Below are 26,561 nucleotides of genomic sequence, written 5' to 3'. Positions count from 1 at the left end.
TTTTTGTGGTTTATGATGAATTCATCCGTCTATAAAGTTCAGCAGCGGGAAAAAAAAAAGATGTCTTATTTGAGAACCTATGCTGCGGTAAAAGGAACTTGAACATATCCGTGCAGGGTTTATGGGGGGGAAAAGAAAAAATGCTCTAAGTCATGATGAATAAATGATTTCATCTTCACCATGGGGAACTTAATTTCTACTGACATTCAACGAACATGTTTTCAGAAGATGAGGAGTTGTGGGTCAGCAAATTAAACTGCAGCAGCACATATACCTTGTGTGTGTGAGTGTGTGAGTGTGTGTTCACATGCCGGGCGGTGAGCGTGACTGTCTCAGATAAAACAAACCCTACATACAACGGCCCAGGGACACTCCAACCGTAATTGTGCAGGTGGCATTTTAGAAATACTCACACAACAGGGGTCAATTCCTCTTCAGGTCACTGAGAATGACATCATCAAACCACTATTAACTCTGCAAACAATCCTCGCCGCGCTGCATCCGTATTGACAATGGATTCCTTCAAAAACAAACACGAGGCTCTGGGCTTTGCCCTCAATCTAAAACCATAACCTCAGAGTGAATAACAGAGAAATGTCCACCCAGACGGGAGAGCTAAAAATGACATGGCAGTAAAATCTGAGCAACCACTCTCTCCCCCCCCACCCCTCACCTGCAGCCTGCCTTCTTCTTTTCTCATGCTCTATACCTGTCTGCCACTCTCTCCCTCCTACACTCACACACACGATCATCACACACACAAGGCAAGGTGTATTCCTTCTTTGTTTCTTTTTCTTTTATTCAAATATCTCATATGATTAACCTCTTAAACTGGATGTTTCCATATGCAGACTCGCCTCGAACGTGACCTATCCGGCGTGCCCTTGTTTCAAGATGTGAGCTCCTCAGCGGTCTGGTGTACCCACAAGGGCACGGTGTGTATTTGACATACAAACGTCAGAAAAGTGTCCAGATGCAGTCCACTGTTTTTCTGTAATAATAGCTAGCAGCCCTGCCGGTAAATAATTGATGCGGTCTATCCAATACAAAGTGGATGGCATGCAGACTGCACTCCACTGCTCTCCATCTCATTCTGTATTTCCCCTGATGGACACAATGCGCATGGCCGGGCTTATTTTTGTTTGTTTTCCTGCAGAAGCACTCGAGTTACCGCTACATATTTTTTAGATTTATTTTATTTTTTTCCTTCCTAAGAGTAATAAATAGCAGATGGTAAAAATAGAAACTATTAAAGCAGTGGGAAGCTTTGCAATATCATGCGCTGTCAAAGTGTTCACATCCACTACAAAGCTTTGGTTTCTTCCTGTTGGTTTCTTAATAAAAATCAACAGCAGATCTTTGTTTCAGATATTTCTGTATCAGAGTTATTGATGCATTTAAATCCAGATCTTATCGACAGCCCGGTTAGTACAGAAGGATATATTCTGTGACATAACCTTTGCCGAGGCCAAAGTGTTAATGAAAAGGCTAAAAAATTGATCTTAATGAGTGTGCACCAATCCGGACGATTCAATGCCTCGGCTTTGACCCCTCATTGAGCACGCGTTGTTTTTCTCTGCTGTTTGTACAGCGAACAATCTTATTTGGCATTACGATGCAATAAAAGCACAGAAGCATATTGGAGGTTATGGCAGGAGCAGTCACATGATCAATACCCTCCCGACCCTCCTCTCCTTGTCCCTTCTACCACTTTTCTTCCTTTCTCCCCTCACCACCTTTTCCTCCCAATCAATTAACTTCCCCAAGTAAACAGATCTGTCCCCATGCTCACTGCTCCCTGCTGTAACCGGATATTCCTCCTCATCCTCCTCCTCCTTCCTCCTCCCTTCTCGTCCCGGCCAAGTCAGAGAGAGAAACAAGACACCTGACAGAACGTTACTGCTCTCTGCTCTCCCTTCCAGTGTCTGTTGAGGTAAGAAGGCTAAATAAAGACCAGTGACATCATCTTGTTCATCACGGTGCCTATCACTGACATCGCGACCTCCGAAAGGTTCACGGATCAAACGCGCAGCTGTCAACTTTTAAAAATGAGGTCTGTTTGGCTCTTAGCATGGTGAATTTGAAATGATGCACACGTCTTATTTCTGACCAGAGCACGTGTTAGACTACATAATAAACATAAAATCAAATTTACTGACAACTCATTTAAGTACTGTACTTAAGTACACGGAAAACTTTTCTGGAGTCTTTAAATCTTATGGTGTTTTCCTACTTTATCACATTTCTGTAGTTGCTGTAGTTCTATATTCAGATCTTAACCAAACAGGCTGCGGATGGAAACGCGTCGATTGCAGCAGTAGAAGAAGAAGAAGACGACGAAACTGTTTTGTTTTTTTGCACATAAGATACTCCACTTTAGTATAATCAGTAATCTGTTCTGCACCTTATTGTACATTTGCATTATTGTCTATGAACATTCAACAAGCTGCTGTTATACTGCAGGTATATTGTACATAGAGTGTTTATTTTCTGTCTGTACTATTGAGTAAAGAAAAGTAGTTTAAATTCTTCTCTATGTCCCACATAGTACTGCAAGTATACACCAAATGAGGCCAACCCCAAACCCTGTTACACTTTATATTTATTAATTACTTTTTGCTGCTAATTGTTCTTTTACTTGCAGGGCTTCTACCTCGTTACTGCTATTTATTCTTAATTAAATTATCTAAATACTTCTTGCAAGGCTTGCTTGCAAGGTGTTCATGAAAAGACAGATGTCTCTATCATAGCAGCACAGATTCTCAGACCAGACTTCTACTCTTTTATTTAGAAATCCAGCTGGAGAGCCGGTCTGCGCAGACAATGCTGCACCGTTAGTTTATTAATGAAACATGTCCTTAGGATTACGAGTGTTGACACCAGAACAGATGCCAGCCACATTTGCATTAGATTTAAAACTGTGCGTAAAACACTGAGCAGAGCGGAGGAGACGGCTAAAATAATCTCCACACGCAAACATATATTGTTTTGCAACTGAAAATACTCCAAATGAACCCACCCCCCTACCCCTCCCCTCCATTATCCTGCTCGTTCAATATACAAGGTGTCTACAAGAGGAATCCCCAGGAGCCCTTGAACATAAAATTGTTCATTCTTCCAACACCCAAGCCAGTGAGAGTGGAGATGCAGGCAGGACCAATCTATATCTCCTGTGACCCTCAGCAACATGTCGTTATACTTGCTAATCAGATTTAGAGACAACAAGTGGAAGGATGGCCTCTCTGGGCCGTTTGCTTTCACAAATGGGTCTGCTTAATATAGGAGATTAATAGACTACTATCTAATCTTCTCTGTGATTGAAGCTATGATCTAGTTACACAGAAACATGATGGATGTTGAGGCAGCGGCACATGCGAGTCATGTTAACCCTTTCAAGACAGAGCGATGTGGGGTGGCTTTACGCGTTATTGTCTGTTAAAAGACAGTGCGGAGCAGCAGTCTCACTAATGAAGATGTCTGCAGGGCTCTGGATTATTATTATCATTATTATTATTATTATCCTGCGTGAAATGGCTTCCTTCAGCTCCCAGATGTGTCAAATTACGACACGAACTAATGAACTGTTTGGTTGAAACAAAACTAATTATTATTATTATTTTTTCCCTCCACTCTGGTATTCAATAAGGATCCGTTTATAACTGAGGATTGTTTTCAGTGGCAGATCAATAAAATGTCTTTTTATATTCTTTTTTATCAATATGACCTTTTGTGTCCTATCTGCAACAATTATAAGAAAAGGCACAATGGTTCGGAGCTTAAATCTTGCAATGGAGCTACAGCTGCCTGCAAAAAGCAGACATTGTGCAAAATGTAATAGACATTTGTTAGTGTTAGGCCAATATTTCCTCTTGTTATATGAGTTGTCTCAGTACAGTCACTCAAAGTACAGACTCAAGGTCAGTACGTAAATGTCCTTGAGATAAAGATAACCTCCGATAGTAACTGGAATAATCAATGCAAAGACAGAAAATGTGGGTGTGTGATCTGGTGAAATCAAAAACAATACCAGGTGTCGGATGGAAATCATACAATGTGTGAATGTGTGAACTAAACCACGTCTTGTTTTGGTATAAACTGTTATTTCAAAGGTCATGTTCCATTTGGCTCTAGATGCTCTTATTTCTGCAGCAAATTTCTGCAGCAAGCTTCTTCTTCTTCTTTTTTTTTTTTTTCAACCAGCGCGGGAGGGTGCAGCACCATCATTGTAAGACCCTGTGTAAATCACAGAGAAAAAAAGCTGTCGTCCCCGATAGGGCCTTGTTAGTTGCCACTGAAGCATAATGACTGATGCCTCACGGGCAAACCAATTATCAGGTACTTAACAGTCCGAACCTGCAATACATCTGCCATAGGCTGAGGAGGGATGGGAGGCACATGACCGCCTCCTCCGTCTACTCTTCTCTTTCTCACTCTCTCCCTGCATTTCTATCTCATATTCATCCCCTCCTTGTTTCTATATCTCTCTCTGTGCATCTCTTTTTTTTTCTTCCCCCATTCACTTTCCATGTATTGCTTTATGCTCTTCTGGTTCTCTCCCTCCTCTCTCTGTTCTCTCAGGGAGCCAGCTGGGAAACTGGCCTTGGGATACAAGCTAGAAGCACACGACCATATGTTAGATATTTTCATGGAAGGTGTGTGTCTTTGTGTGTGTGTGTGTGTGTGACAATGAAGCAGGGGGAGGGGTCTGACTCCTTGTTGAAATGTACCACAGCGTAATAGTTAAGTAGGACATTTACCTGGCAGTGGTTTGTCTTCCCCTGTTGTGCCTGTGTGTGAGCTCTTGAGTTCCCTCTCTATCCCACAGTTAAATGCCTTCAACACAGAGAGCTTCTTCTTGCTTTCACACACACACACATGCACAAACAAACAAACACACTCGTGCACATCCCTGCAAACAGCACAGGCAGACTGCTGAGAGAGAGCTGCAAGAGACACTGACACAGCTTGCTCATTAGACAGTTTCTTCTTGGATCGAGGCCAAATATCTGCAGGTCATAAACTCACTGATGTAACAGGCAACGCGACTCGCTGATCTAGGGGAAGTGCTGAAAAGCAACACATCTCTTTTTTAGGGCCGCCTCTTATCATTATTTACTGTACTCATGTTGCATTTTGTCCACGAATACACGACATAACATACATTTGAGGTGTTAAGCTGAAAGGTAAGGGACAGTTTTTCTATATGCACAGCCGGCTTGTAATTACACTTCAGCCCCAACGACTGCAATTAAAACAACATGGCCTGCATTTTCTCCTTTTTTTTCTCCATCAATTTAAAAGTCCAACGGAGTGTGATCTTCTTCAATCTGGCTTCATGTTCACATGGTTTTGCTGGCCTCTTATTTCAGCTGTTCCTCAAATTCCACTTCCCCCCACGCAGGTGCCACAACCACCATCAGTTATAAAAGCCTGGTCCCTCACCTGTCATTTTTCACTTACTACGTTAATTTTGTATGGCCTGCTGTGAAAGTGGATGAGCGTAGCTCCCAAAATGTCTAACTTTTTATTTAAATAATGAATCAGCTTGTATTGTTCTTGTCCAACATGGATACATCATTCAAACATCCACAGTGCAGGCTGGAAGAAGTACTGCACGCTCACCTCTAAGCTAATGACATCAATGAGGAGAAGTTAGAGGTACTTTGGCTAATAAAATAAATAAATACACATATTCACAAGTATAAAACACACATCTTTTCTGAGAGGTGAGGCTGAGAAGATCGGCAAACCTCGGCACGGCAGGTTTCAGAATAAGGGTTGAGATATTTAACAGTTCGTATTTAGATAAACTGCGTATGAACAGAGAGTATTTTGCATTTGCAGTGGACACAAAGCACTTAGTAACAGCTAAGTGCTTTGAGGTATAACTGAAGCAGGTCTACGCCCCTGTTCATGAGTCTACCATACACAAACTGAACATTGAACAGTAGCATCCACAGCAGGATGCCATATGATCCTGCTACAAAAAAAGAGTTTGTGAAATCGCACCTTGACTCATAAATCTAAGCTTGGATTATTTGAGAAACAGAACCAACATGAAAACTTCTGATTTGATCCTCAGTTCATGGACCACACGCTGAAGTGTCATTTAGCAGAACACAGACGCCAGAGCGGCTGCCAGTGTCTGGTGTGAGAATGTGCTTGAGTGAACGAATGGATAGATAGATGCATCATTGTGACTGCAAAAGTGCTGTTTTACCTTTTGGTACATAAAGCGCTATACAAGAGCATTTACCATTTTTTTTGCCTATGGGAATGGAGTGTTTGCTATTTTAGAGAGGAAGAAATCAAGGAATCCTACAGGATAATTATTGTCGAAGCTCAGTAGAAGTTGATGACAAAAACTATAAAGTAAATCTACAGAAGTTTGACCATATATCCAAGGGTTTTATTTTATTTTCCGGAGATTACAACCGTTTCTGTGTTACTGGTTTAACCGCAAATCTTCCTCTAGATAAGGCTACTTCTAAAAAGTGCACAAAAGTCCTCCTGCTGTTTAGTTATTGTTGATAACTCTTAACAAAGCATGAGTCGCCTCTGCAGCATTTTAGGGACGCACCATGCAGCCCCCCACCCACCCACCCACCCTTTCTCACTTCACTCCATCCCTTGCCATGCACATGTTTCTACCCCCTCAGGGCAAGAGTAAAGGGCCTGCTTCCATCTCTCATTAACCTACTGGTTGGATAAATCAAAGTGCAGGGCAGAGAGGAGAACCTCGGCCGTTCAGATAAAAAGAACACCCTACACCGTCTCATAGCCTACAGCTCAGTGATATATGGATCTGCAGAGGCTAATAGCAAAGTATTGACAGGGAAATGGTGTGCTTATCCTGCTCCTGCATGCTGGGCAGCGGTCCCCAAAGCAGATGGGATACACTTTAGGGAGAGGGAAAGAGGAGGAGGAGGGTGAGCGGATGAGATAGAACTGTACTGGGACAGATTAGAGTCTTTATTGCTTTATTTCAGCTAATTTGTCTCTAAATTTGAGTCGGTGCAGTAGTTTCCCCTTTTTCTTGTTAATTTAAAACTGTAAATAGTAGCTCCTGTGGATGAATGCTTAGTTTGTGGAAGTAGTAAAATATTTTGCACCACTGGAAATGTTCATAAATGTTTTAAGTTGCATTGAATACTGAAGGGAAATAGTGAAATTTTGCAGGGAAATATAACGTTTAGAACCAGTTTTATCAAATTTGATCAAGTGAATTGTGTGTTTAGGAGTGGAAACTATGTCACTTATGAGACTGTGGAGGCCAAAACGTCCATAAACCTTTCAAAAATCTATTTTTCTCCCAGAGGTGCACCCTCTCCATGTCTGCACACAGCGCCACAAACGCACAAAAAGCACAGACGGAAGCCAGCACTGTATTTCTCTAACAAGAACGAATCGATCAAGATATAGGCCATCCTCCCACTAGTGGAGTCTTTAATGCTGGAGTCAGTAGGTTATCGCTGTGGGCGCTGCACCTTGTTTTGAGTGCCAGCTTTATCAAGCGCAACCAATTCTTCCTCTGATGTGGCTGCGGGTGCGGGAGATGGGCCCTAATGGCAACACTTCATCAACCTCAGAGTAGTAGAGGATGTAGAGAGAAACTGCACCCTCTGATGTCAGATAAAGATGCTGACACTGTTTAGAGCGCCCGGGCTTAATTTGGTTAAAGCCCGCCTGCAGTGGGCCACATATAGTACGCTGGAGCCTCAAACTGCCATCTGACGTTCTTTAAAAATAGAAGTGACAACGCCGAGCCTGTCTCTTACATAAACGAGATGTAGTGCATGAGCTGATGCGCTACATCACCTGAGTATGGCCACCAGGGGACATGATGGGTGGACATGAATGAATAAGGAGTCTGAGTCGGGTATGGATTCCTCAAAAGCAGAAAAATACCTTGCAGTGCCTAAAAAATATACACAACAAGAAGGAGTCTCTGCCTTTTTATAAAAATGCCACTTACGACAGCTACAGCTCTTTATGAAATCTGGTCAGCAATCTGAATCAGCAATTTTACCAGGTGCTTGTGTTCACGAGAGGATCCAAAACAAGGCTTACGAAAAAACTTCCGTTACGGTCAACTCAGGAATACAATGAGCATCTGCATCAATGAGCAATGAGGGCAAAAACAATGCACCATCATCTGCTGCCAAATGCCTGTGTTCCTCTAAAGGAGACCACATATAAGCAACTTTACATCTGGATGCCAAGCACTGCACCGGGGCCTGTCTACGACCGTGATTACCCACTTGACATCTTTATAGCTCCATGGCAGACATCCTCTTCGGCAGAGCTGGAGACAGAAAAAGCCGAATGCCAAACTGGCCCCACAGTGCTGGCTGGCTGGTGTGGGACATCAAAGTTTTGTGTTGAAATAATTAGCCTGCTTAGCTGCCATCTGGGCTCTGGTTTGCTGCTGTGTGGCACGAGCCAGGTGCTTCATGGGTAATACCACAGAGAGACATACAGCAGATGCTCATGGGTAGAGCTGGCCACCTTGGCACAGATCTGGAATCAGATAATCTCTGTACAAATCTGAAGGAAAACCATAATTTGGGATACACACAGGTCTGGTTTGAGGGCAGCTTCTTGAACTACAGCCATTTAAAAGGGTTTTAAGCAATAGTTTGTCAAGCAGACGGTAAACTTTTACAGTAAACAGGTTGGAGTTACTACTCAGTGACTTCACAATCCTACCCAGCAAAAATCTCTGAAACGGCAAAACCGAATCTGCGATAACTCCACTCCATCTGACATAAAACACAAACCAAACAATCAACACCCTTATCTATGAAAAGCAGGTGCCATTTAATTACTGCCCCGCCAGCACAAAGCTCAAAATCCGAGGAGGTTTAAACATTTCTTTCTTTCTTTTTTTTTTTTTTGAGCAGTTCAGTAGGCCAGTAACTTGATAAGGCCCCTGGATTTACTCGATGAGGTAGAAAGTTCCTGAGCAAGCAGCAGGCATGTGGTTGTTGTTCCCAGAGGGCTGGGAAACCGTATCTGCCCTGAAGGAGCATCCTCTTTGGTAAGCACTTCTTATCCAGGCCATCACTGCAGGCCGATAGCGGCGGGGTAATATCCAGTAACTGCAGCTTTATGTGCGATCCAATACTTGGATCAATCCCTGGGACAGGAGGATTGCCATTAACCCCTGAAATCTCTCTCTCCCTCTCCCTCTCTTTCGCTCTTGTTTTGTCTGTACTCTGGTGAATCTTTTCTTCTCTTGATACTGTGCTAGAAATCATGAAGTCGTTTCTTTTCAAGAACAAACAAAATGTTTTTTTTTGTATTTCTCTGTAGAAGGAAGGCAGGAAAAACACTGCTTTGAATTTCACCCAAAATTGGACATTTTCAGAATAAGTGTTGTCGCACCATAATTGTTAATCACTTAGTTCGGAGTGGCTTAAAAATTACACGAGGCTTGGTGTGGTGGGTACGCGTTAGAGTGTAAATCTGCTCCATGTGTAGGCGCGTGCGCGTTCAGCTTGCACTGGGAGGTGAAACGGTGTATAGGTTGATATTCGTGCGTGTGTGTGTGCACGCGCTCTACATACGTGTAGAGAAAGCTAGAAAGAGAGTTATAAAGAGAGATGGTGAAGAGAGAGAGACAGTGGCTTTTTAGACTTTGTTTTGAAACTCCCAATACTTTGGGGAGTATTGCTCCACATACTGTCCCATGTGACTGAGCAAAAGAAAAGCCAGACTGAACCAAAGACATGCAGCTCTTTCTACTGCTCTCGCTGAATATAAATGGGGGAAACGGTTACTGAAATTAGCTTAACGTGCACTGCAAAGAAAAAATAAATATATATGTTTAAGAAATTAAAAAAGACGTTACATACTACAAAAATGTCAAATATAGATGTTGTTAAGGGGTGACATTTTCTGCAAAGATTCATCAAACAAAACACCAACTTATGAATATGGATCATTGCAGGTGGACATATTTAAGCAATTTAAAGCTATTTGTGCTTAAATATGCATTTCAATTTGGGTGAATGGTTGACATGAATTTCTGTTTCCATCTACATCTCATCGTAATTATTCAGACTCATTTAAACAAAGAGGAGGATCATATCTGCCATGCACTGCACTATGGAAATAGCTCTTACATTTCAGTTAAGAATCCCCAGTGAGATAACAAAATGAAACATAATCAAACAGACTAGATAATAAAACAATACTCAGTACTTAAATATGTATATATATTACTTATTTTTTAATTTTTTCAATTAAGCACCTAAAAACTGTTTACCGACAATGTAGTGGTAATTTACATAAAGTTAAAAATGTAGTGAAATAAAAGACAGAAAAGTGAAAAATACAGCTACAAGTGCAACTGGCCAGTGGTTCCTAAAAGCTGCTTCAGTTTAATTAGAAGTGTGAGAAGTTTTACTTACCTTGGATGCTTCTTTTTTTAAGGAGGGTCAAGACCCCGGAGCTTGGTCGCAGGAGCAGAACAGGGAAGGCTGAGCACATCCTCTCTTTTCCATACTAACGTCAGAGGCCACGAGGCGGCTAGCTGCGCTTGGCTACGCCGCTGCAGCAACGAGCACGGATGCGAGAGAGCCGTCCGTCCGGGCAGGCGGGCTGGCGGCCGGTCCGTTGGAGGGGCTGGTCAACCCCGGCCCCGGCAGCAGAGGCGAGAGGACAGGCACACAGGGAGAAGAGCTGAGCCGGACTGGGCTCTGCTGGAAGGCTTTTTCGCCTCTCCTTCCCTGAATGAAAGCAATCCCTAAGAGTGAATGGGTAATGAGAGACTGGCTCCTGAGATTTTAGCTTTCTTAATCATGTTCATAATTAATTCAAGAACATTGATAATTTCATTACATTCTTTTTGTCTTATCAATAAATGATGTGCCTGCACTTTTGGTCTTGTGTATACGGGAGAGAGGGAGGAGGAGAGGGAGAGAGAGAGGGACAAGAGAAGTAATACTGCACTAAAAGCACAGGAGATGGAAAATGATACAAACAGGGAAGTGGTAATTATAATCTTTGACCAAGCCACTGGAAGCACAATATGAAGTCAAGTGGCTACAAATAATTAATAAGGCCTCCTGGTGTGTGTATGTGTGTGGTAAGCGTGACGAGCAGGGAGGGGGGGGGAGGCGGGAGGGGAGGGGGGGAGTGCTGACAAATGTCTTCGTTGGACATTATTTCACCAGCCCTTTTAGTGGTTGTTTTAACAAAAAAACAACAACAATTAAACATCGCTGTGTTTTCACCGACACAATGTTTTACACACTGCTGCAGCCGTACACTCACCTTTAATCAAGAAGAGGGCGGAGGGTGCCTGTCTTATAATGCCCTTCAGACCCAATAAGGGCTCGGGTTTCGGGAACACTAGTCCGCTGAAGCTGTTTTTAAAAAGACCATTCTCCTCCCTCCCTCCCTCCCTCTCTCCCGTCTCTCCTCTTCACCTCTGTCAGGTCAAGAAAAGAAAGGAAAGAGAGGAGAGACATTTTCTGTCTTGCGCCATATATATTTATACATGTATATATGTAGTTTCCAGCTATTTGGCAGCAGGAATAATGAGATAATATGCATTTTTAATAGTTCATCTTCAGAATACTCAATAACCCCTTCACCTCTGCGCGCGCTCTCATGGATTCAGCGCTTTATCAATCGAACTTTCTGTTCAAAACTGGGCTTAAAATAGAGCGAGAAGGACGGCGCAGGGAGGGGGGGGAGGAAAAAGAAAGGGATGTAATGGATATCTGTGTTTCCTAAAAAAAAAAAAAAATTAAAAAAAATGCTGCGAGTAAGGATGAGTAAGGCTGTGATTCACCGGCTGCTCTTTTTCTCCAAAACAAGACAAGCAGACGGATGGCTCAGAGCAGCCTAATCCGACAGTGACTGACTGACTGCTCTGTCAAAAGGTCTAATCTCAGTCCAGAATAGTGGAGCAGGCTGTTCATTCTGATCAGACTTCCTTGATATATGATCATTAATCTATTGCAAAGCGAGCGTTTAAAGCACAATGCAGGTATGTGTTGTTGGAAGAGAACATTGCATTTATTTTTTTAAATCAATTACCATAATTTCCTTTCGATGTAAAAATAACTGTTTGGATCATTTCTGCATGAAATCAGAGTAATTTCACCACGAGAGCAGTGCAGTCGCTGCATTGCAAGGCCATTTGATTTCTGTCGTTTTCTAATGGATTTCCACCTTGTGACACACTACACTATAGATTGGCAAAACTATATGAGGCATTAGAGATTCAAGTACTTTATGTCCTATTTATGCCTTATGTGCCACAGGCCTCTTGTCTTGAGATATGACCAGCGCAACACAAGAAACCTTTAATAAAATAAAAAAAAGTAAAAAGGGGAAAATAGAGATTTACAGCTGGCCATTTTGACAGTAGACTTGATATAAGGTGTTCATAACAAGTTTTGCATTTTATTCCTGGTCCCCTCACACACATTTTAATCATATTTTATGTGATCTATGTATGCAGCACTCATCCTCTCTCTGTCACCCAACCTCGCCAATGTGTCCCTCTTAAACAGATTGCTACAATACTTGTAATGATGGTCCTTCCCAGCTGTGCTGCAGGAGAAGGGAAGGGAGCAGCATGCTATAGTATTACCATAATACCCGCTCCCTCCCTCCACCATCCCAAGGGCCCATGTGGGGCTGCATGGGGATGTGGGGTAACTCTGCTGTGGAGGGGACTCAACTGGCTGCCGGTCCTGCAGGCTGCGTAGATGTGTCTATGCGCGTGCGTGAATGTGTGTGTGTGTGTGTGTGTGACTGTGACAGGGCTGAACCTGCCTGTGGGCGGTGTAATAAAAGCGCCACACACTGCTGGTAGTGATGGTGGCACTGCTGCTGTAGCTGCAGAGGAGGGGATAAATATAAACCGGGCCCGCATCAAGGAGACGGCCCTCCAGTCACAGCCTGACTTACATCCTAATAATTAGGCCCCTTTCCAATAAAACAGGGATTTGTAGCCATGCATCTCTTTTACTTGTGTTTGCTGCTTTGGCGGGAGGGATGCATCAGATGCTGCGGTCTCTGGGTGAAGCCGAGGCTTTGAGAGGGCTTAATTTCAGCAAGGCTGGAAGAAGTGAGGAGCAGCATTTGCCCAATCTGCTGCTTGATGTTTAAACTTCAGAAGAATCAGCATCTAATGGAATTTACATCAACATATTTATGTCTTTTCAAATATTACACAATGCTCTGTTAAAGTGGTATGATTAAATGTATACTACATGACCATAAGTACTCTCCAGTTCATGTTCATTCTGCCTTTCTCTTGAGTTTACACACAAACCCGGATTCACACACACACTTGCTGTGGTCTACTGTTTCTGATAGAGGCTGATCAATAGATGAGGTCTGCAGGTTGCATGTTATCTTAAACCTCGTAATGTGCCCTGGCTAATCTTTTTACGCTTATATTTGCTCTCCTCAACATTACCTCTTTCTCTGCGCTTTCTTTTCCGTTATACCGTGTTTGATATTAGCCATTTGCACCAATATAGTTTTGTAATGTGCACAAAGCCTCAGTGTTTACAGTCTGAGTTTGTAACCTTTTATATTTTACATCTTTTGCTACAAGGCAGTTAATTCCTACCAACATCACACTGACGAGTGTTTGAGAATTTCCAAAAGTCGTGCTGGGGTTGAGAGAGAAAAGCAGACGTATAGAGTAGACGGTGATAGAGAGAAGAGCTGGGCGGGGTGGCAGCGCAGGCAGGGGGTATCAGGCTAATTAAAGCAAGCATTTGTCAGAGATTAAGCCTTAAACAGAAAAGGTCATCTGAGCACCAGAGCACCACTGTTTCGCTGCTGTGCTCTTAGGGCAGTCTAAACCTTTCCAAGCTAAATGGTAAAGATGCTATTTGCCAGGGACGGGGGGGGAGGGGACGAAGATCCCAACCTGTGACAAGACTGACACTCGGGTCATTGGTTCTTCACTGTCCATTACACACGCTGGTCAAATCTGGCAATCGGTGTCATTTAGGGATGAAAAATAAGCGCCGGGACAAGATCAATAGATGCAGCCGTCTGTAGCAGCCGTGATTAATTGACTGTCACCAATTAATGACTGGCCTGTTGCAAAGCAATGCAATCTCAGTGGGACAATGGGTATTTATTTTATTTCAGTCTGATATTGGGTATTTTAGGGCAAGTTTCCCAGGAACAAATTCATTAACCACTTCGGTTACAATTAGATTTTTTTCTTTTTTACCGCTGCACAATGGAAAGTATCTCTGACAGCATCTCGTATGTCAGGGTCTCTTTGAAGTCGTCAGCAATATTGAGGTGAATCTGCACTTGAATGAAAACCCCCACACGGTTATTTTTTTTAGTCCAATAAGAAACGGTTACTAAAAATATTAGCTGAACAGTTTCTCGTCTATATACCCCTGCTATTAAAGTTTTCCAATACATTCTCATTACACTGTACAGCGGTGAAAACAGTAACATTTGGTAATGTTATGTAAATTGATTCTACATTAAAATCTCTCTCAAACTTATCCGAGTTAAACATATTAATCATACAGTTAGTCTGGTCCAAATGCTCTCACAAAAACCACTGGCTGTATGAAAAATGAGTGAGAACAAGTGGTTGACCGTGATCCATTTAATAGGCCACCGAAAACAATCAAACAAGTGCTGGTGACGTTTTAAAACCGGGATCGGTGTACAAGGTTATTTTGCAGTCAGTCAATTCTAATCATATTAGATCCAGAGAAGATGTCCTGGTTTGAGATACGATGAAGCACGGGACATGTTGGTTTGGATATGAGTAATGGCTCCGGAGGGTTGAACTGTGGCGGAGATGTAATTTGAAATAGTTGTAGTGGAAATTATGCTAATATTCGATCAATCTGTTTTGTTATTTATAGATGATAGATCATTCAAAATCAGACAAAGGCGTACAAAATATTCAACTGTAATCTTCTTTATGAAAAGGCTTTAAGTGAGTTTATTTGATATTGTTGCCGTCTACGTAAAGACCTGCATTTGTTAATATAAACCCAATGATCTGTTCATTTAGCTGCTTTTGGGAAAACATTGACCGGTTGCAGCCTAGTTGTCTCCACAAGGCCTACTCCATAATTCACTCTCTGCATTAAGTTTTGCCAGAAGTTAATTCTGTAAATAATACAAGAGTTTTCCTCGAAGAGCCGCTATATTTGTTTACATGGCAACCCAAATAGAAAGCACCTGCGCGGCGCTGCATATGTGCAAATGTAATCTCTATGTATTTATTTTTACCGCATTAAACATTTGGAAACTCTTTTAGGACTACCTTTTTTTCAGTTTCATTTTGAAGACTTATTTTCCAGCAATATCTCTGACATGCAAATTACACCCCAAGCTCAGCAGCCCTCTGGCGGCTTTGTAGATTTTTATGGAGAATACAGTTGTCTTGTCCATCAAATCCATGGAGAATTTTGCAGATTTTTATTATACATACCAGAAACTGCAACACGTGTCTGTTGTTAAGGGATGTGGACTTGGGACAGCAGAGTCACTGGTTTGAATCACCTCTACATCCGTGGTTGAAGTGCCCGTGAGCAACTGCTCCCTGGGCGCCTTGTATAGCTGCATACTGCTCCATGCGTGCTCACTGTCTGTGTGAAAAAAAATGACTGGTTTAGAGCAGAGAACAAATTCAAACTTTATATAAAATTTGAATGAAAGTTTGACCAGTCAAGCTGATTTACATTTACATGCTACCTGTGTCAAGGTTAGCTGTGAGTTAGCTAACTTGGCTAGCTTATAGCTAAGTTAATATACACCCATCTGGCATAACATTATGACCTCCCTTGTGCCTCCAAAACAGTTGTGACTCATCAGAGAATAGACATGGGTCTTCTGAGGGTGTCCTGTGGTGTCTGGCAACAGAATGTTGTTAGTGGGGGTCTTTAAGGTCACGGGCCTCTGTGGATCATCCCACAGATACTTGATCAGTTCGGGATCTAGTGAATATGGAGGCCAGGTCAACACCTTGTGCTGTTCTTCATGTTTTGTTTTTTTTGAGTTGTTCCTAAATCGTTTTTGTGTGTGCGCCTGCGTCAGGCTGCATCCTGCTGGGGATGGCTGCTGCCATCAAGGAGTGTCATTGCTATGGGGTGGGGGTGCCTGGTCAGGTCTGGTCTAGGTGGGTGCTACATGTCCAAGTAACATCCACACAAATGCCAGGTCCGAAGGTTTCCCAGCAGAACACTGTATTGTCACAAGACGGTCAATGTTATTTACTTCTCCTGTCAGTGGCCATAATGTTATGGCTGATCAGTGTACATGTTATTGCAGAGGTAGTATGGATAATAAATAATGATAAATAACGATTAAAAACGAATTTAAAGGAAGTAGAGAGCCTTCAACTTAGTTATATATATAGCTATATGTATAGAATAATATAAGTGACTTAGCATACCTTCTCCACTGCAGACAAACGTCAAACAAACGTTTAAAAAACGTCGAACAAACGTGTAAACAAACGTCGAACAAACGTGTAAATAAACAGCATTAATCAAAAATATTTAAATTCTGTGCAGACGTTATTTTTTTTTTTCTTTACGCGTTCGCGAATCTGGAGCCTTTTCGTCCCCTCGGGGTTTCCGTAGTTGTGAAACTGGGCGCGCGCGCTGCTGCAGCGGGTCCTGGTGGGAAATTTGTACCTCCACGGGTGGAAGTGTGCTTCGTGTTTTCATTAAAACCATGGCTCTCAACTATCAAACGTCAACTCTTTCTCTAACTTTACCCATTTCGTGTCAGATATGTCTCGGCAAGGTAACGGCCACTCTGCTTTTACGTCATTTGTTTTTTCTTTTAAACGTCAACGGTTAAGATGTTTACACGCGATAAACGGTAGCATTTGACGTCGTTACGTTACCCGTTGCACGTAGCAACCATTACTACAACTGGAGCGGAGTCACATTTTGTATTTCCCTGCGTTAGTGTTTTTTTTTTTTTTTTTTTTTTAATTATTATTATTTCGCCAGAGTTAGCAAACAATTCGCCGGTGTTTTTGTCTGTGTTACAGGTCAAGCAGCCGGTCATTTGTGCAAACCACCACGTGTTCTGCTCGTCCTGCATGGAGATGTGGCTACAGAAAGCCAGCCAGTGTCCCACCTGCAGAGTCCCCATCACAGCAGAGAACCCCTGCAGGGAGATCATCGGTGAGTAGCTGCACACAGACGAAGAGAAGAGGCTCCCTCCGCCTTGCAGGAGCTATCTCACAGTTGTGTTGTTAATTCTGCAGCAGGCTCCTGTAACCTTTGTTTTTATCAATAGCCCGAAGTTGATAGGTTCAGTTAATGATGGGATGTGTTGAGTCAGATCATCCAGTTCAGTTTGTTTCCAAGGTAAATTATGTCTTTTGCAGCTTTAGTAAAAGAGGAACTCAAACATAGGTTGTTGTTAGGTCATGCATGGACTTAAACGTTTGCTATTCACCAACTGGACAGTAGTTTAGATCAGGTTTTCCTCCTGCATAAAAAATATGAGCAAACTTGAGATTAACGTGTCGGTATAAGTCTTCAGCAACCAGTCAAGCAGCTCATAGTCCATGCAAGCAAGCATAGTTTACAGTGATATTTATATGCAACAAAGATTGTCGCATAGAAGTGATTTCAATGTATAATTTGCCAAAATGTGGTTTAGAGAAGCCTTTTATACAAGAGAAAAGCTACAAGAGACATGGATGAATATCCGAGTTAGGAATGCCAAAAGGATAAAGGAGGTTAGTGTTTAGGAAGTGATGTTTGAATGTACGCTTGCACGGGTGAACAAGGGGTTAGATTCACGCAGAATTGCAGTTTCTGTGCTTTCTTTCCTTGTTGTGCGACTCTGTTTACATTTGATTTCTTTGCAAAATGAACGCAAAGTCAGGTTAACTCAGCTTTGGTAACCAGGATTAAGATATGAATGTTTCAGTCATCCACTAGAATAGTTCTTGCAGAAAACAAAACTTTTATGACTGCAACCCTAAACTTCAATTCACCTTTTAATGGGATTCAGAAACACTTAAAAGACACGGTTAGAGACATCTTTCATCCAGTCTGTGAATACACCTCAAACATCTTTGCGTCTCTTTGCTGTAAAATTAATATCAGTTGACTCATTTATTATATTATTTAAGGGAAGGCTACAAGTACAGGGATTAAAGTCTATATCATGAAACTTTAAGACTGTTTTGTGCAGGTTAGCCTGTGGAAAATGATGAGAATAATGAACAGATCCATTAAGGTAAATTGAAGTTTAGGTTGCAGCAATAAAAGTTTTGTTTTCAGCAAGAGATATTCTAGTGGATGATTGAAACATGCACGTCTTAATCCATATTACCAAAGATGAGCTACTTGACTCTGTGGTCATTTTGCAAAGAAATCTAATGTCATGCAAAAAGGAAAGGAGGCGTGGAAACAACGGTTCTGTGTAAATCTAACCCCTCGTTCACCCATGCAAGCATTCAGACAACACTGTAGTGACTTAAAGAAAACTAAATGAAGATTAGATAAGACACTGAGGTAGTGTGCGGGTGAACTTGTTCGGACGCGTGTTCTGGGATAAACGATAAACAATGTCCAGTGCGTTCCGTATATTCCTATTCTTAATCCATTTATTTTCACAGAAGATCTCTCTCACCACGTTGAAAATATCAAATCCAGATACTTAACACGCCAGCCATTCTCACAAGCTCCCGGTTGACACGGTCAAAAACTTGTTTGCTTCCCCACAAACTCATACCTCTTTATCCCATCTGTAATTTAGCTATATGTACTTCCACACTGGTGCTTCCCCTAGGTAAAACCCCAGAACTGCATGTAAATACATGAACACAGTGATTTAAATTAAAGATAACATCAAAATATATAATGGCACCAACAAACACTTCCTAAACACAAACCCTCTCCTTTTGGCGTTCCAAAATTGGATATTCATTCATACCTCATGTGCCGTTTCTCTTGTATACTACATTGTTCACGTTTTGGGTTGCAGCTCTAAAGTCTGTAGCTGAGTTATCTCTGAATCTGCATGAAAGCTGACTGAGTTTATTCAGAACAACACATTGATATGTGTCTAGCGTGTTGACCTTTGTTGTATTCATGTCTTTCTTTTCCAGGAGGAACAAATGAAGGGGACAACACTGACAGTGCTTCGATGAGAAAATGTCTTAGAAAAACCAGAGGAGAGCTGCTTTTACGGGAGTACGAGGTACAGCTTTCAAGTGTTTTGCATATACTTTCACCGCAATAACAATCAGGTTGAAGCCTTTCGAACAGGCTGATCGATGACATTATCACCACAAAAAAGATTTTATACTCTACTTTAGCCCATGAGGCTCTTCTCGGTGTATCTGAAAATCAATTATTTAATTTTACAACCCACTGTCCTGCTTTCAGGTTGTAAAAATCATCTTACTTTAGCAGCGCTAACTTTTCAGCACTGTGGTGGGCGACTGCGTTTATATGGACAATATTCCTGCAGCCTGATTTAAATAATTCTGATCAGAGTTTCTGATGAGATACAGTATGTGTTTTCATGTTCAAATCAGAGATAAACGATCAGACCAAGTGTTTACCTGGTTATTAGGTGCTACAGATTATCAATAGGTTTACACCACCCCCTCTCAAGCTGAAGATTCCTCGTGATCAGGACAGTTTGTTCCAATTAAGGTTGTTGCATGATGCATTTTTATTCTGATTGTTCAAGGAATACCGGTTTCCACGTAAACCCAGCAAGTGTTATGAAAACACAGTCACAAAGTCGTTTTGAAACTGTTGTCGCTGTCACTAAATTCCTCTCTTGACAGGAGGAGATCGAGGGGCTCATGAGAGAAAATGAGGAGCTGAAAACAAAGAATCAAAGCCTGGAGGCACAGCTGAAGACCGCTCTGGATCCCTGCAGCATTAGTACGGTGCAACCAGAGGACCACAGCGTTCACCCCTTCGCCCTGGAAGAGTGGACAAACAAGCTGCGAGCGGCCACAGACGTTTGCGATAAAATAAAGCAGGATATGAGTAAGATGAAAGAGGTATGCAACCTGCAGATACAGTCTGCGATGGAAGGGGCCAGTGTTGAGTTGGATCAATTTTGACTGTCTAAATGTTGTGTTGGTTATTTACAGCCTCATTTGGGTAAACCTATTTATGTTTGTCGCTACGTCTGAGGTTGATGAAGGGCTGAAAGGCTTGATTTCTGTGGACTCAAATCGAGTGGTTCGATTTGTTCCCCTGTAATCAAGGGTGAACATTTCACAAACTGCTATTACAAACTGTTAGTACTGGCCTCAGAATTTCACAGCTGGCGCGCCCTTGTCTGGAATATAAACGGCTCACATTGTGGAATTATTTTAATATTTAATACATTCCTTCACCCTTTTCAGGCAAATAAAGCACTGCGATCGCAAAACGTCGACCTTCTACAAGAGAATATGAGACTGAAAGCAGAGGTGGCGAGCAGATCTCCTCAGAAGTAAGCGTCTGTGTTGTGTTTCTTTGTGTTTCCAGACAGCCCGTATGTTATTGACTTTTTGCAAAGGGTTTAAGCCTTTTACCCATTTGACCTTGTCTTTCCCTCATTCCTTATTCTTTCAAATAATCTACAAAAAGTCACATTTTTCTGAGCAACTCCTGCAGCCTGAAACACTTCAACAGGGGTAGGTAGCTTTTTCGCCCGGAGCAGTGATCTTGGATTATTGCAGGGTTTCTGCAGCGTCTTAAAAAGTCTTAAAAAGTCTAAAATTTGATAATCCCAATTTAAGGCCTTAAAAAGTCTTAAATACGAGCATATTTTGCATTGTAGGTCTTAAATTACATTTAGTCAAGTCTTAAATCCTTACGTCCATTTACCGCTTCATTCGCGTTTTGTTCAGTGCGTCGGTGGAATTCAGTTAGTTCCATGTGTTCCGTGTAGTTCATTATGAAATATAACTATTAGCATAACTATTAGAAAACTCTTGACGGCCTGAAATCACGGCTGTTATGAAATACATAACAAACTATGCATGGCACATAGGATGGAGGAAGTTGGGACATGTCTCAATGCATGTTAAATCACATCTAGAGGGTGTACGCTTTCAGATAGTTTATGCTGTTTTAAGATTTGTGAATGATGAATGAAAAAGGAAAGTTGTTTCCTTATTTTTCATACTTTGAGTAGGTCTTAAATTTAACCATAATGGTCTGAAAAAAGTCTTAAATTTCACTTGCTCAAACCTGCAGAAACCCTGTATTGGATGGTTGTCAGTTATGTGGATAATTAAACATCTTAAAAATACCAAACGTATTAAATATATAGGTTTTGTCAGCGTGCATATTCTGATGCCAGAGTGGAAATACCTTGTGGTAAACAGCTGCAGTTTTCTCTTCTTTTTCTTTTTCCTAGCAACTTGGTTAACGGTAGGGAAGGCAGCCATGTGACTTTTGTTTTTTATGCCCCTACATGCACAGTTATGCTATGTTCACGTTACAAGCGTCATTAAAAAAAACTACCAAGCGTGTCCTTCTACTGAACTGGTGAAATAAACACATACGATTGGTTGATTGGTTGTCAGAGTTCCAGATTTTAACATGTTTATAAAGTTGGTCATTCTTGTATATGTTGGGCCACCATCTCAAGACCATTTTTAGTCTTTTTAATTTGAGTTTTATGTAGATATCATAATTTAAAGACGCAACTGTGTGTCCCCAGGTTTGGCCGATATACCGTGGCAGCTCTGGAAGCTAAAATCCAGCAGTACGAGCGTGAAGTTGACCACTTGAAGAGGGCTCTGGAGCGCAGCGACCAGTACGTCGATGACCTGGAGTCGCGGGTCAGAAAGTTTGAGAAGATCCGCCTCGAGGTGCAGGAAGCGTGTGGGAATAGTGGGAATAGCAAGGCTGCAGCGGAGGCTCTCACACAGCAGCAGAAAATCAGCATGATGATGAGGAGCTTGAGCGATAACGAGAGGGAGTCGATCTGCAGCAACCCGGAGGCAGAATGTCAAACGCTCAGTCGAAATCACAGTCTGACGTTTGTGCCGTCCGCAGATAACAAAGAGTCCATTAAGAATCTGACTGGAGACCAGAAAAAGGCGGCCTCGGAAAGCACCTCCTCGGACATTGCGCCCACTACTCCGTCCTCTGCTTTCCGCTCCCTGACTCTGAGAAGCCCTGGCATCCGTGAAAAGAAAGTGGCGTTTAAACCTATGTCTTATCTGAGGAAGCTTGATTTTGAAGAATGTCCTAGTCCTGACAAGAGCGGCACCGCCGAGGAGAACCAGTTCAGCAGCCTAGATAAGTTCCCCCAAGGTTTGCCTCAAAATGATGAAGAGCCTTCAAAGTCTGACTTCTGGGGTGGTTGGCAGAGATCCAACTCAAATGATGACAAGTCGTATCCGGGCCCAAGTAAAGAAAGCCCAGTTAAGGGAACCACTCATCTTGTAGGTGATGGGTCTGGTGGTTTCCAGATGTCCAGCGAGGCGTCCATGGATGCAGCTTACCTGGACAAAATCTCAGAGTTGGACTCCATGATGCTGGATGGAGAGAGTTCCAGTAGCCGGGGATCACAGCTCTCCTTGGCTTCCTCCCTTGCTACAGACTTGGACAACACTCTGGTTCCAGGACCCCAAACCTGTCCCGATGTCTTATCAAGCCATTGCGGCAAACCTGCGACACAATACGAGCATGAAAGCCACCAAGTACAAGACAACGTGGATGGCACCTTGAAGGACAAAGAAGCTCCAAAACGCCCCGCAGAGGACGTGTCCGGCAGGCAGAGCGGTGCCCACGTCCTCGGCTGCGCAGGCCGTGGAGAGACATCTCAGACCGAAGAACTGTCTTTCGATTTGCTGTTCGATCCTCTGGACGAGGTTAGGGCCGGCGCCTCTGGCTCCCTCAGTCCATCAAGCCAAGACCATGACCATGATCTTGCAAACCCCTCCTCTTCCTCGTCCACAGGCTCCACCGGCAGTAAGCCTGTGAGCACAACAAAAGACAGACACACACTGAACAGCAGCCAGCCAATAAAGAGAAAGTCTCACAGTCCCTTTAACACGAGCAGTCCCACGAAACTTTCAAAGCTCATGTGAAGGTTTAAAAAAACAAAAAACAAACAAACAAAAAAAAAAAATGGATGTACTGTTCACTGTGGTGTGTTTTGATCAGGCTTCAAGGCTGTAATCAGCAGAAAACATTATATGTTATCTGTAAATCTGTAAATGTGACGTTAGATAATAACTTATTGTTTGTAGGACATGACTGTTGATGGACTTGTCCTGTCTACTTGCAGGTCTCAGTGTCGGTTAAGTAGCTCTGTCTATTACAATCACACAACAGACACATTTGGTGCTAAAACATTATTTAAATATACTTGCAAGCTGTTATGTGGTATTGATGACACACAGTACTGTAGACCGATGAATGTGGCCATGATAGACGGTGATATTCTGAATTAAAAATGACAATATGTGTTAGAAATAAAAAAAAAAAAAAAAAAAGTAATGCATTGGGAACTGATGTGTGAAGGTTTGATTTTTGTTGTACTTTTCTCTACTTTGTGTTTTGCAGTGATGGAAAAAGACTCCCAAGAGGACTCACATGGTCTTCTATGCTGCCCTATAGTGTCGTGGTGAATTTTGACTTTTAATGGAATTGGGGTTTAATAATAATAATAATAATCACATCTCCTCTCTGTTTCGCTATCTCCATACAGTGAACACTAATTTGTTGCCATTAAAAGTGGAGACAGCCGAGGCGTGTAGCGAGCTGTAAGGACACACATTAGAGACCTCACGCACACTAATTTCCATTGCCCTTATTTATTATGCAAATTTAACGATATCGTGTGTATTTCACATACCTCTAATCGCTGCATGAAATTTTAATTGGGCAACCGTTGTGGTTTGAATAAATGAAGTGTTAATTCATTGGGATTAATTAATTTAGGTAAAGACTGTGTACAAGGTTACGCTGGAGTATTAAATCAATTTGTTTAGTGCTCATCTGGCGATGATGGGCTTTAATGATAAGGGTTAATGTGAGAGACGGGACAAGGGGGCCCAAGAACAGAGCCTATACTGGCAGACGGAGTAACCTACATATTTAAATATTTGACACTGGTGTGATCCAGTCAATAAAAATGAACAAATGCTTCCAAATGATGATGCTTTCTTGTGTTTTACATAGGCGCAAAACACCTTCTCTCCAATAATTCTCCAGGATTTTTTTTTGTCCACCTGATCTAGGATGGATAAAGTCGAGCTTAAAATAGATAGCTGCTCAAATAAACAGTGTTAAGTCAATGGTTTACGGCCTCTAAGTAAAGATAAGGCCTAAAGGCACTGGGACCGGTGCAGTTCTGTGCCTGGATGGTGAGGAGTGAGCCCTTAAAAAACGCAGGCTCCCAGTCTCCAGATGTTATTGCCTGCCCTATGAGCAGTTTTTTTTTTTTTTTTTTTTAAATCTGTCAGCCCGTTCACTGTTCTGGCAGTTTATGTCTCGCGAGAGCAGCCGAGCACGGGCTTGACGAGATCTGAGGCGCTCAGGTGTAAGAGCCTCTCTCATCCCCAGCAGTGGGGAAACAGTAGACAGATAAGTGCGTCTGAGAGACTGCAGGCATCTCTGTGATCTCCGGGCTCAAGGCTGCACTCGGCGCACTACACAGCGAACTGCACCGCATCATTACTGGATAGGCAAAGGATCCCCGTGTGTCTATGACTATTTTCCAGCTCTTGTAGCCGTTTCCCCCACTTCTTTCCCGTGCACTTTAATTGGAGAAGCTCGCCAAGATGATGTCCATGAACAGCAAACAGCCGCACTTCGCCATGCATCCCTCCTTACCCGAACACAAGTACACCACCCTGCATTCCAGCTCGGAAGCTATAAGGAGAGCCTGTCTACAAACTCCACAGGTAAATAATGCCCGAAAAACTTTCACTTTGTCCTTTTTTTTTTCTTCTTCTTCTTCTTCTTGCTTAGGCTGCATGTAGCACTGAACGCTGTCTGTGCGTAATAACAAGGGCTGCTCCAAGGCACATTCAGCCAAGACGCGCACTTAATGTTTTTTTCATGTATTCCACAGCAATCACTCGGAAGAGCCTGTGATCTTTTTGAAAGCATGCTCACGCAAAGCTCGGCTTTACTGTTTTTGTATTAATTTTTATGACTTGCCACTTCTGAAGGAATATTCCGACTCTTGTTATGTGTCGCCAAAAGTCCCGACTGACAGATGCATTTATTTATGCTTTTTTCTTATTCGCGCCGTCTTCCTTTCTACTGCTCGTCTCCTTATTTCTTACTCGTTTTCTTCTCCTCTCCTCTCCCTTTTAATTCCCGTCCTTGCAGCTGCAGAGTAACATATTTGCGAGCCTGGATGAGACCCTGCTGGCCCGGGCTGAGGCTTTGGCGGCCGTGGACATCGCCGTGTCCCAGGGCAAGACGCACCCGTTCAAGCCCGACGCCACCTACCACACGATGAGCACGGTGCCATGCTCGTCGACGTCCACCGTGCCACTGGCCCACCACCACCATCACCACCACCACCACCACCACCAGAACCTGGAGCCGCCGGACATTATGGACCACATCAGCTCGCAGTCCCTCAGCCTCATGTCCAGTGCGCACGACGGGGCAGGCGGAGGAGGCGGCGGCGGCGGCGGAGGTGGCGGCGGAGGGCTCATCTCCGCCTCCAATGCCCACCCGCACTCCCACATGCACGGCTTGAGTCACCTCTCCCACCAGGCTATGAGCATGAACTCGCCCCTCACCCACCACGGGCTTTTACCGGGCCACCACGGTGGAAGTCAAGGCGGCCCAGGGCTCACAAACTCCGGACTCCCCTCCATCAATGACTCGGACACAGACCCAAGGGAGCTGGAGGCTTTCGCGGAGCGCTTCAAGCAGCGGAGGATCAAGCTGGGGGTGACCCAGGCGGACGTGGGTGGCGCTCTGGCTAATCTCAAAATCCCCGGCGTGGGATCACTGAGCCAAAGTACAATTTGTCGATTCGAGTCGTTAACTCTCTCCCACAACAACATGATTGCGCTCAAACCTATCCTCCAGGCCTGGCTGGAGGAGGCCGAGGGGGCCCAGAGGGAGAAAATGAGCAAACCTGACATTTTCAACGGAGGGGAAAAGAAACGCAAGAGGACCTCGATAGCGGCCCCAGAAAAGAGGTCTTTGGAGGCTTACTTCGCCGTACAGCCTCGGCCGTCCTCCGAGAAAATAGCAGCTATAGCTGAAAAGTTGGACCTGAAAAAAAATGTGGTGCGAGTGTGGTTTTGTAACCAAAGACAGAAGCAAAAGAGGTTGAAATTTTCCGCAGCTCACTGATGGAGGAAGAAAAACAACAACAACAAAAAAATAACATTTAAAAAAAAAAAAATTACAAAAATGTGTGACTGAATTTGAGGACCAAGGGACAACTAAGACACCACTTTCAGTCTTTTGTCTCCAGCGATTTTACACGTTGGTGCACAGTGGGCTTTAGATCCCCATTTTACGAGGCTTCATATATCTTGTTTATTTTCACGTTATCGGTGAATGTGAAGTATGCAAATGACAGATTACACAAATTTCGCTCTCAGTTGTTACGAGGGA

The 26,561-nt window shown here is 42.9% G+C and overlaps 2 protein-coding genes across 2 annotated transcripts; both read left to right on the top strand.

The window, feature by feature from the left end:
* The first annotated feature begins 16,630 nt into the window (after window positions 1-16,630).
* Window positions 16,631-24,259, top strand: obi1 (ORC ubiquitin ligase 1). The gene is made up of 6 exons (XM_084541171.1): window positions 16,631-16,773; window positions 17,027-17,162; window positions 19,106-19,197; window positions 19,796-20,017; window positions 20,369-20,457; window positions 21,676-24,259. The coding sequence occupies exons 1-6, from the start codon at window positions 16,702-16,704 to the stop codon at window positions 23,051-23,053; spliced, it is 1,989 nt and encodes a 662-aa protein (XP_084397297.1). The 5' UTR covers window positions 16,631-16,701; the 3' UTR covers window positions 23,054-24,259.
* A 492-nt stretch (window positions 24,260-24,751) lies between these two features.
* On the top strand, window positions 24,752-26,294 carry pou4f1 (POU class 4 homeobox 1; the record flags this gene model as incomplete). Its single annotated transcript, XM_084574993.1, has 2 exons — window positions 24,752-24,874; window positions 25,308-26,294. The coding sequence occupies 2 exons, from the start codon at window positions 24,752-24,754 to the stop codon at window positions 26,292-26,294; spliced, it is 1,110 nt and encodes a 369-aa protein (XP_084431119.1).
* Window positions 26,295-26,561: the final 267 nt, after the last annotated feature.

This window comes from Chelon labrosus (assembly GCF_963514085.1).
Source record: "Chelon labrosus genome assembly, chromosome: 3".
Classification (NCBI taxonomy): domain Eukaryota; kingdom Metazoa; phylum Chordata; class Actinopteri; order Mugiliformes; family Mugilidae; genus Chelon; species Chelon labrosus.
The sequence above is the reverse complement of the archived record's forward strand: the minus strand, read 5'-3'. Positions and strand labels throughout refer to the sequence as shown.